A 12,146-nucleotide genomic window follows, 5' to 3' on the forward strand; every position below is an offset into this window, starting at 1 on the left:
GGACAACCAGAGGCTTTTCCAGACAAAAATGATTAAAATGACCGAAACAAACCTGAATATTAGCTATTTCATTAGTTAAATAGCTTTCATTTCTTCCAGTAGATAAGAATTTCTCTGTATAGCAACTTCTGAGAAATATCTTTACACACATAATTCCACATGAACCTACCTTTGTGGAAAAGTTCCTGGAGGCTCTCTGCACTCTGGCTTAACACCGCCCAGACCTCCTCCTCCTGGAGCGGACCTCCTCGAACCTCCAAAGCTTCTGCCAGAGACACATGCATCTTCCCTGCAGACACAGAGAAAAATGTGCCTCTGAGATTCAATTTACATGAGAAAAAACTTTTTGATGATGGGTTCTTCCTTTGCTCTTGTCAAGAAAATGCTATATTCAGTTCTCAATCAACTAATCAATCAAACTTTATTTATGAAGCGTTTTTCCAACATAAAAGATTTGACTCAACGTGCTTTACAGTTTAAAATCATTTATTCCCGCCCAACCAACCCTCCAATCTCAATTATTATAGACAGAATAGAAACACACAGAGAGACACCATCCAATCATATACAGGTGGACTTAACTGAACCAGTTATGCATCTTCTGAATTAACTGGCAAAGGCCGATTTTAATTTAAATTAACTACATAAATAAAATGCCTGCATTTAAGAGGGTTGTTTTGTTCTTTTGTCAAAGAATTAATCCTTTTTTTTTTTTTTTTTTAATTGGTTTCTTTCAGACTATATTATAACAAAATCCTACAAACTGTACATCTTGAGTGGCAAAACAGTTGAGGATAAAAGCCAGTAAAATATTTTCATCTCACTACAATATATTGGTGTTGAATTCTAAGAGGTTTTGACCCTCTTTGCAGACTCTTTGTAGCTCTTGGGCAAATTCCCACATTTTCTAAATAATGCTGTCTTATCATACTCTTGAACTGAGGAGGTAGCACAAGCACATGATGCATGCGCACAGAGAAACACACTCTCCCCTTTACTCAAATAGAACAGAGTAGCAGCTAATTAATCTTTGGCTCTAACAGCATTGAAGCCAAACCACTAACTTTTAGTGGAAACAGACACAAAAAAGCGACACTTCTGACATGATTAGAAAGCTACAACACTCACATACACAAATAAGTAATAATGTAGACTTCTGTTTTAAAATAATAAAATCTCTAACTAAATGAAACTCTTCAGAAAATTCAAGGTGGATTCCCACGTTAAATAGAGATATGTGCTTCCTACCATCAACCAGCTGAGTCAGTCGACATGACTCTGAAATAGACGTTCCCACATGTGTCTTTTTTTCCTCATTCAAAGGTTTTCTCGACACTGTAGCCACTGTGCTGCATTGACAATGCTTTTAATCTTCTCAATTCATCAGTGGTATGTTACTTATGTGAGAAAAACAGGAAGCTCGAGTTTTACTGACTACAAGCTGAGCTTAAATCATTCCCACACAGGGAAGTTAAGAAAAAAAAACCTTGAATGGTAGCAACCATGGAGAATATGATTTATCATATAAAACGTAAAATTAAGGCATTTACTTTACTTTGCGCGAGGACACTGCTGTTTAAGTATCAAATATCCAGAAAGAAGAATGTTTTATAAAATGCAGTGAACATGCAGAAGTTTGTTGTTGTCTTATGTAAGTTGTGCTGAAATGGTTGAGGTCAAGAGTTCAAACAATAAGTCTTCATATAAAGCCTTAAAGACATCTAAACTATTTTGAACTAGTCTTTGAGGAAGGGTAATCTGCTTTAACTCATTCACTGATGATTATTCTATGATGAAACAAATGATTTACTGAATAATTACATGTGATAACACAACCACCGAACATAAAAGAGCTAGAAAGTGTTCTGTAGTAATATAATTACTGTTCTCTACATACTGCCTTTAAATTCAAACTCAAATGTTTAGAAAGCAATAAGGACATTTACCAGTACTTTACCACAAATAAGGACAGACAGTCATGGTATTGTATAATAAAATATATATATATTTGAAAAATATAATACTATGATTTCAGGGCAGAAAAAATGAGCTTTTCCAATGCTTAGAAGTCAGAAAAACAATTTTAACTTAAGCACATTCGAAAGGAAATCAGCATATTCCTCTATAAGCCATCCGCTATGCTGCAGATATAGTCGTCAGTCTGGCAGGCATACAAAACAAAACAAAATAAAAGAAAGCCAAACCAAATTTTAATTATTTGTGTTAGTTTGCTTTAAGATTTAACTGCAATATTATACATTACAATAATATAACATCATATAATTTACATATTATGTTATATAATATTATATTATATAATTGCACAATGCATATTTCATATACATTGTGGATCTCACTTGGACCACAACTGTTGCCTTTTGGTTGAATTTTCCAACACTGTTCTTTCATAAATTCACATTTCAATGACAACAAAAAAACAAAAACAAAGGAATAAACAAGAATGCAGTCTGTTATTTTCCATCAGAGAAACTTGATAGATGGTCAAACAACATCTGAAATCCATTGATGACCCTGGGAATAGGTGAACTAAAAGTTTTTGTTTTTCAAAAGATGACAACAATCATATAAAGTTCAGTCAGGGACCACCAAAGTCAATGATGCGTCATTCGGAAACCAGAAATATCTGCACTAAATTTGGTGCAGATGGTCTTTGACATATTTCACTGAATAGATGAAAAGTTGAACTGAGTTGTGGTTGCTGAGTAAAAACTCCAGGGACCGTGAATATCTGTACATTTTACTCCAATTTATCAAATTAGTGCAGGCATATTTATTCTAGACCAATTTCATTCCCTGGAACGATATTACAAAGAGAAGCCATGCACCTGTGTTGTTGTGTCTAACATGATGAGCTGAATCTATGCATCACTTATCCATAAATTTGGGATTTAATCTGGGTCAGCAGCCTCATTACTGCTCAGTTTTAATTCCAAAATGAGAATGTGAAACAATGTCCTTTCTATGAATTGGAGTTTGCAGAAGAGAGTTAATGAGTAAGCATGTCACATGCTTAAATGTTTATGCAGGAATGCAGGTTAACCATTTTAGTCAATGGGAGGCGTGAAGTTTGAGGCCAAGTGGGATACTATCCATCTTGTTCATTACCCATGAGAATTGGGAGAGCTGGTGCTGTGAAACGGATTGTTATGTGACCCTTGTTATTTCAACAGAGACCTACAGTGGAATGTTTTTTTATCCGCACCGAGGCTGCTGTATGGGCCAGCTTCTCTCTCATTGGACCCAAGTCCAGCTCATTATCAAGGGTGCTTAGGAGCCTGCAGTCCAAAACAGAAAAAGCAGAAATCCTTCACCACTTCAGTCTTGCTTTCTTTTCTTTAGTTTCCAAACAATGAGCATGGTTTTTTTCCCAGGTATTTCCTTTCAGTATTCACAAGTTAACATAGAAAAAAAGAAAGAAGAGTAAATAAATAAAACTAAACATGTTTACACTGCTACTGTCAATTTATATGTCCTGGACACAGTTGTCCAGATTTTAAAGCTGAATAAACGTGAAAGTCCTTTACTCTGTACTTTAGAGATATTTTTACTCTCCACCCATAGCTACAAGCCATGAGATGGACAACAACCCCCTGAAAAGTTAAACTTCATTTTCATCACACAAATAATACCAATAAATTCAGCTGCTTTCCTTAGAAAATCCATCTTATATATTAGCCAGGGGGAAAAAAGCATTCTTGTTTAAATTCTCTTTTATTCCTAAATCTTTTGATAACTAGACAAATTGCATTTTGAAAACAAATGGCCATAAGAGACTCTATATTCCACTTTAATTTCTAAAAGCACAGCTCAGAATACAAGATATGAGAAGTAATTTGTTTATATCCTTCAAACATTAGAGCTGTGGTCTGAGCTGGAACACACTTCTGGGAAAGAAGCAGAAACCAATAAGATGCGCCAACACGAGTGAAAATCTTCCTTAAAGTTATTGACGCCAGGAAAATTTAGCAAACTCAGTGTGAACCAATATTTCCAGAATCATACAGTGTTAGCAGCCCTCAGGACACCAAGGCTCGATAAAGATCTTAAAGCCAACATATCAAGTAACATAAGAAATGTTTTAAATACATAATGCACATCAAAATACTGCATACTGAAGTAATAAACTAAGAAATTGTATCTCAAATCTAATTCTGCACCTTTTCATCAAATACAAGAGTCTCAAATTAGTTGTTAACTCACTCATAGAAAAGTTAAAGGATCTGATCCTGTTTTTTTTTTCTTCCCATGATGTACATTACTTTTTTTACTTCTGCAAGTTTCAGTTGTAGTATCTGTATGTTGTTTATTCTGTCATGTATTACTGTAAGAAAACTATAGATCAAGGTGAACTATGTTAAGTTGCTATCTGCTCTGTGAAGATCTTGCACTTTGCAGTGATGTTCATTAACATTCCTACATTTGCATTGTCATTGTTGATACATAGTGGGCCTGAAATCTAGAATTAGCTAAGCTCTAAATACAACATTTAGATTTTTTTTCCCAGGATACTTTGCATGATGTCCAATAAAGCAATAAACATAGCTCTTCTGTTTATGGATTGGTCTTTCTGAATATCCAGTGAGTCCAAGCAAATGCTTTTGTTTTTCAGAGCAGTTGGAGTAGGACACTGCCAGGAAAGCCATGACTATTTAGTTGATTATCAGCCCAGCTCTGGACGAACAGCACTCATTTCTCATTTTGGTCTGGATCTCATCCGCTTCATTTCTGTTAATCACAGGGTTGCTATGAGTACCGTGACATGCAGAGCATGGTTTTGCAAAACTTCACTCCAACCTCCCCTTATCCCAACACACGAAGCCAACCCACTGACTATTTTTCCAGGTTTTTTTTTTCTTTTTTCTTTTCAACAGCGATGCTCACATCACCTCCATCGTGCTTTTTCCTGACAGTATTGCTTACCCAGCCTGACTGACAACTTTTTTTCAGCCCTGCTTTACACTGTGACCTTTAACTTTAAGTTAACTTTAGTACTTTTCTATGGTAATGAAGGGGGAGGGGTACCAGCTGAATACTTACAACCCCATAAAACCTTCAGTCTGTATAGTGCCACTAAAGACTTGGATAATAAGGAGAAAATCTGGGTAAAACATTATACATGTTCACCTTTTACTTAAAGCTATGCAAACGGTGACTATGTGTGCGCTTTAAAACAGTTTCACACTGTCATATTGTAGTGGCGTCTCGTTCCCAATACAAAACTACAGCAACAGATGCTCCTGACATCGGTGTTTATGTTTAGAGGTTAAATAAATCTTATATATATATATTCAAAGACTAAACATATATGGAACTGTTAGAAGTGTCGATGTTTTTGGACAAATGAAGCCTGGGCGTTCAAGTCTTCCTTTAACTGGCTCATACTTCAGGCTTTTCAATGTTCCTTTAAAGTCAGCAAGACCACAATACCGTATTATTTACATAAAAGCGTCAGGAGTTTATAGAAAAAGAAAAAAACAAAACAAAAAAAAACTTACCACCCAAGAAGAGCTAAGAGGTTAACAGAGAGGGAAAAGTTCGTACTTCGTCGTGGCTATGAGTGCACACACAAACAGCACCAGGCGCCATCCCATCCACAAAGCAACATCTTGGATAGTAGTTGACTACACGGCGAGGGAGCCAGCCAACAGGTTTACCTTTCCACGCAGCATTTAGCTAAACAGAAAAGTCCTCCACGCTGTAGATATATCTGTTTATGAGTCGCTACAGTTAAAGTAAGATATAATTTAAAAAAAAAAAAAAAAAAAAAGCCTTCTTGCGTAAAAGTTGCGTTTAATGGCCAGTGTAAAGCTCTAAGTTCTCCAGCTAAGCAGCCAAGTTACCATTTCTGTGGAGGGGCGGAATGAGCCCTCCCTCCGCCAGTTAGCGTGGGCTTACTGGGAGTAACCAGACACCTCAGCTCAGCCGCCCATTGGCTCTCTGCTGGGGGACTGTCATTTAACCGTTTCTATGGTAACGCACAACTAGGCGTAAAATGTACAGCGTTTCTGGATCATGTAGGCACAATTTGACCGATTAAATGTGATTCCCTCCCCCCCTCCTTTTTTTGTTACTGCTGCCCAGTTTGTTTTGGGTTCCACTTGATTTTTTTTTTTTTTTTTTTTTTTAAAAGACGACGGTGGCCCCGAAGTACTGAACAAAATAGCTATGTACAGGGTAGCAAAACCAAAAACACGACAAAGTCATATACAAAAAAAAAAAAGATTTAATAATTATTCAATGACAAAAATATTTTGGAAATATTATTTTATACCATGTTTAGAGTTTTGTAAAGTTTTTTTTTTTTTTTTCCTTTCCTGCATTCTTTTTATAGTGTGTGAAACAGCTTTCTTGTTTGCTGTATTTCGGTTGTGTTATGTTTGTTAATACTTTTTACAGAGATTACATTAAGCCTTAAAGGTATATATATATATATATATATATATATATATATATATATATATATATATATATATATATATATATATATATATATATATATATATATATATATATATATATATATATATATAAATATATATATATATATAAAATAGATAAATAAATGAAACAAAAATACAATAATTATTTTATTATTTTACCAAGAAGTTCAAGAACAACAAGAAATAATAAGTATTTTTGCTTGTTTAAATCAATGGAATATTGAATGTATGTAATACATTATTGTTATGCAATATGGGAAGTATATCTGTTATGTAATATGTTTTATAAGATGATAATCATTCCCTTAAATCAGAGCAGAATAAAGATACTTTCTAAACTCATATGTTTGCATCATGTAATGTTCTTTAATCCTGTCTGTGTGAATGTGTGTGTGTTTTTTTTAAAGGCTAACATTTCAGAGAAAAATCAAGATTACCGAAATTTTCTGTTTTCCCACAGCTTCAAACTGAATCATGAAAAGAGTCAGGAAGCAATTCATTGCTGAAGGACTTCCTTCCTATAGTTTCGAAGCTCAAACGTTTATGCTTTATCTTGCGCCATCTAGTGACTACATTTAATAATTACATGCTGTATGGCAGTAACGTTGACTGAATGTAGTGAAGTTTTTCACTACATCCCTAGATAGCCTTAACCCATTGATATAATTTTTGTTATCGTTCTTGATGAGGTTGATGATTTTTGCATTGACCTTAAGATAATCAGATCTAAAATTAAATATTCATGATCTCTAGTCCAAATGCTTCCTCTTTGACACAAAATCTTTTGAAGAGTTATAAAATACGATAAAAAGTTGAATCAATACTTCTATTAGAAACCATTAGCACCACTAGATAACCTGTGTGAAGCTGGTCGCCACATTACTTTGCTTTTGTCTCAGTAAAATAACCGAATAGAAAGAGAATACTTTTATTGTTTTTTTTTCAAAGAGTCTAATTTCAAAGAGTCTAATTTTTTTTTTTTTTTTTTTTTTGCATACAAGCTGCCGTAAATCCTGAAGAATCTGCCAAGCTGTGACTTCTACTCATAAAGCTACTGGCTCCTTTTGGGGTTTAAGACGTTGAGGGTTTGACATACTGCTGTCAGAGTGGTCCAATGTGTGCTGTGATCCCTTTGACTCTGCTGCCTCTAATCTTTTCACAGAACCTGCAGCAGAGATATCCCCATCAGGAGGCAGAGTTTGGAAAAATAATGTTTCATAATGTGTAACCAAGGGGATGTAAATTTTAGTTTTAGCCTTCCTTCTATTTCTGTCTGTCCTTAATACCTCCTCCTCAGGTCTGGTCTGAGCCCCCAGGGCAATTTGCACTAAAACCTTGAAAGAGCAGATATGCCTGTCAGGGCAGTCTTGGATACAGTATGTGAGGCACCTGGTGTTGTTAAATGAAGACATATGTTTAGCTGGAGCATTAAAATTTTTTCTGAAGCCCTTTGGCACCAGCTTTGAGATGAAACCTAGTGTCTGCACAAAGTCTAAATATAAAACTCGCTGTTGATGACATGAACTTTCAGAAAAGCTGAGATAATGTTTGTATAATCCTAAAAAAACAGCCTCTGGCTCTAGTTCTTTGTCAGCTTGCTTTGCAAAGCTGCAGAATTTTCTTCAGTTTAATCAGGTAGGTTTTTTTCCCCACTAGTTAAGACAGAAAATGTCAAAAGTGTGTCAAAAGACAAACGTTCTGAGGCAATTATCTATTTGATGTGGAGCAACTGCAGAGCTAGTACCCAGCGGGTGGAGATAGGCAGATTTAGCAAGGAACACATCTTTCCACAGAATTTGATGAAGACCAAAACATTGTGATTAGTGTTTATCTTTTTCAAAACTTACCAAAGACTTTTAGAAACAAGATGATTAAAAAGTATTCATCAGACTGAAAACATGTTCAGTATTAAGGGGTGAGGTGAGCAGAGTTTATTGATAAATGTCATGAGATTAATTGAAAACGAAAGATAGTATTGCAAAAATATTTTCAATATAGGAGCCAAGCTGCCTCTCAGAACAGCAGCTTCTTACAACTTTCTGATTACATCCCATTTAGAAAATTCATCAAAATCATCAAAAATTCCTCTGAACCGAGTTCAAACAAATGTAATCTTCAGTAAAACATTTTGAGTGGCGGTTTCTATTAACAATGTTATCTTCCAACAAAATATTGTTACCTTATTATATTTTAGATGGAGATTACAATCCCAAGTGCTACTCAAGACTTTACACTGCTGAAGTGTGTGTGCTACTTCTAATCTAACGGGACATTAACTGACTGCTTTTTCTGTTCCCTGTTTTGTCTAAACATGCAGTGACAAAGGATAAAGGATAGATAGAACACAAAATGAAAACAAATACAAAAACAAACTCTAAGTGACAATAATTCAGATACAACTACAGCTAACAGTTTCCAACTCTATGGTTTTAGAGTGCATGGGGAAAAAATGCAGCATGACCAGAAAAGTGTCATGAGAAGAGTGATACCACTGTAAAAAATGAGCAAGACAATGTCACATAGAAATGTTATCCAAATATTTGCTGAAAGTGAAAAAGAAAAAAAGTGAAAACTACACAAAATTTAAAAAGTATCTTGTATCTAAAACTGATTGGAAGCAGGCTCCTACAAACAGATGACACACACAAATATAGTACAACATCATCGATTTGTTTGAAAATTATTTAGATTCTGACTCGATACAAATCTCTTACTCTGTGTAATACAGAGGAACATATTTTATATATATATAAAACATATATATATAAAACATATTTTGTTTTATATATATATATATATATATATATATATATATATATATATATATATATATATATATATATATATATATATATATATATGTGTGTGTGATAATCTCGTGATATGTCATAAAAATGTCATGAAAAAGACATGATAATGTCTTTTTCACTTTCTGAGAATCACAAGGAAAGACATGTATTTGCACTTCTACTGTTATTTTTAACTTTTAAAATGAAAATAAATTATTTGTATTGCAGTCCCTCATTCAAATTTTTTCTTTTTCAAATTTCCTTAGTGTTTTATTTATTTATTTATTTTCTTAATGATGATCATTTGCTGATGAAAGCATTAATGGTTGAGGGATGAGAGACACACCTAAGTGGCGACAACACCCTGCTCCGCGCTTCTCATTGGTCCTCGTGATCTCAGCAGCGGGACGGTGCAGGATGGGATCAGAGGGATGTTGCATGCGCCTCCTCCCATCCGAGGAGACAACAGCATCCATGTGATCACTTCCTCTCTCACCCTCTCTGCCTGGGCTTTGACGTCAGACGTGCACAGGAGCGGTTACCACGGTAACAACCCCCCCACCCTCTCATTCTCTTCCCTCCCTCTCCGTCTCTTAGCTCTGGTAGGTCCATAATGGTACAGCCAGCATCTTGCAGCACAATGGTTGCAAGGTGGTGAGCTGGTAGAGTGATTCAGCATCAACAAACCTCGGTTGTTTTCACCTCTGCTTTTTTATTTTTATTTCTTCGTCATCTTCTTTTTTTTTATTTTTATTTTCATTTTATTTATTTTTTTTGGGTCATTTTTGCGCCATTTCGTCATCCGTATGAACGGCTTCATTACGCCTTTAGCGATGGTCGCCGCAATATTTCTCGTCGGAATGTTTTGAAAGGAACTGGGACCGGACTGGGATCATCATCAGCTGGCACGGAATGGTAAGGCCGCTTGATGTGGATGCGATGCTTGGACCATCAGCTGCCAGGAGGGTGGAGAGATGAACATTGATTGGAAGGGAAGGTTAATGAAGTCTGATGCCTCGGTGGGAAAATAAACAGCAATTTAAATAAGTAAAAAACAAACAAACAAACCAAAAAAAAAAAAAAAAAAAACCAAAAAAAAAAACCAGCCCCATCTTGATAGTCACAATCACTGCTGTTGTTTTCTAACAAGTAGCACCATTATGGCGCAAGTCCTGACCTAACAAGATGCTGCCATCCTCCTACTCTCCCAGGTGCCCTATAATTACCTAAAATATCAGCTGTGTCCACACAAAGGATAGCACCTCATATTGGGCCGATCACCAGATACCTCTTTTCAATATTTGGTTTGAAAACAGAGGAATATAACCATGCATTTATGTGAGGCATGCGCACATATTGCTCTGGGAAAATAACTCTTGACTGCTTTCAGGGACATTATACATATTTGATTGGAAGTGCAAATGGATGATAGATGAACGATGCTGTTCAAAACACAAGCTTTACATTGGCTACATTCTGTGGGCCTACATGCAGGGCTGGCTCGGCCCTCCTCCTCCTCACAAGTCAGCTGCGCACCTTGTGCATTATGCAGAGCGTTGCCACTTCACCAGGGTATGGGACCGGCCTCAGATCTGTCATAAGTCCGAGGAAACCAAAAGTACTGTTTTTAGATCACACACAAGTATTTTGAACTGGTAGAGATGAATTGGTTATATTTCAGTTTGGCTTTGGATGCTGGGGATGTGTTTGTGGTGCGTGTGAATGGAAAGTTTAAGGGATCTTTGGTGACTTTGTCCATTCTAAATGAACTTGAACCATTCTTTTCAGAGAAGAGCTGGAATGTTTCGCACGCTAATGTGGGCTACACCGTGCTGGATTAAAAGAGGCAGAGTTAACAGAGGCAGGTTGATTCTGTAAATCAGCTTTGTTTTGGGCATCTGTCTGCACATCACTGGATCACTGGAAAGGAACCTCATTAAACTGTAAACCCATCTGACCTATTACACTGATTGCACAAGTATGCAGAGGTAGACTGTGGTGCATCGTTTAGCTTTCAGAGCTGCTTTGGGCTTTTCCTAAAATATTAAATGCTTCCTTGTGCGGCGTAAGGTCCAATCACAGACTAATTACTGGTGTTGGAGAATGAAGTCAGTAAAGGTTTAAAGGTGTCACAACAAACTCTCCACATTAAAGACAGAAAAGAGGGAGGTTTGAGTTCTGTGACCTTGGGTACTGAATTATTCAGGAGCGGGCTTCCATGCTTATGAAAGCGCTGCAGGGAACAGAGCTTAACAATTAAACAAAGCTTTATGTGGGTGTTTCTGCAGTGGCTGAAGAGAGTGACATCTCTCTTCAAGATGGACACTTTCATGTCTTTATTTTTTGTTTATTTTATTGTTAGAAGAATGTGCTTATGTGCAAATATCTGAATATTTCAGGTAAATGCCAAAACACTGGCGACATCAAACTATCTGCGCCTATGTAGCCATTGCAGATTTATACAAACTGATAATGAATGGTATTGATTTGCTGAGAGGTTGCTTGTTTATATGATGAAGAATCATCAATGGAAACAACCGACAGCAAACTCATGTTATGTTGAACTATAACACTCATCTTTCAATTCCATTTTGTTTGGCAGAGTAAGGAGCATCACTGTGCTAATCCGTTTGTTGTGTAATAATAAAAAGGGTTTTTTATTAGGATTAGACTGTGCTGGAAAAGTAAAGAATCTTCTTATAAAATGATTTAAGTGGGCAAAAAACCACAGTCCAAGGCAATGCCATTTAATATTTGTCTTATCCAACGTGAATCCAAATCTCAAATATCTTTATTAAAAGCATGTGCAGGACAAAAACAAAACTATTAAAATACCATTAAACAACATTTACATGCTACTAAAGGTCTGATGGGACTTTCTGCAGTTACTGTTTTA

General features: G+C 35.9%; 1 protein-coding gene across 1 annotated transcript in view; it reads right to left on the reverse strand.

Annotated features, from left to right (window-relative positions):
- Positions 1-284, reverse strand: part of ptpn13 (protein tyrosine phosphatase non-receptor type 13) — a gene marked incomplete at its 5' end in the record, with an annotated part of 35,159 nt that extends 34,875 nt beyond the window's left edge. The window contains one exon of the mRNA XM_079257134.1: positions 170-284. Coding sequence (XP_079113260.1) covers positions 170-284 — 115 coding nt within the window. The remainder of the gene's footprint in view (positions 1-169) is intronic.
- Between the last annotated feature and the right edge of the window lie 11,862 nt (positions 285-12,146).

This window comes from Telmatherina bonti, assembly GCF_933228915.1.
Source record: "Telmatherina bonti genome assembly, chromosome: 17".
Classification (NCBI taxonomy): domain Eukaryota; kingdom Metazoa; phylum Chordata; class Actinopteri; order Atheriniformes; family Telmatherinidae; genus Telmatherina; species Telmatherina bonti.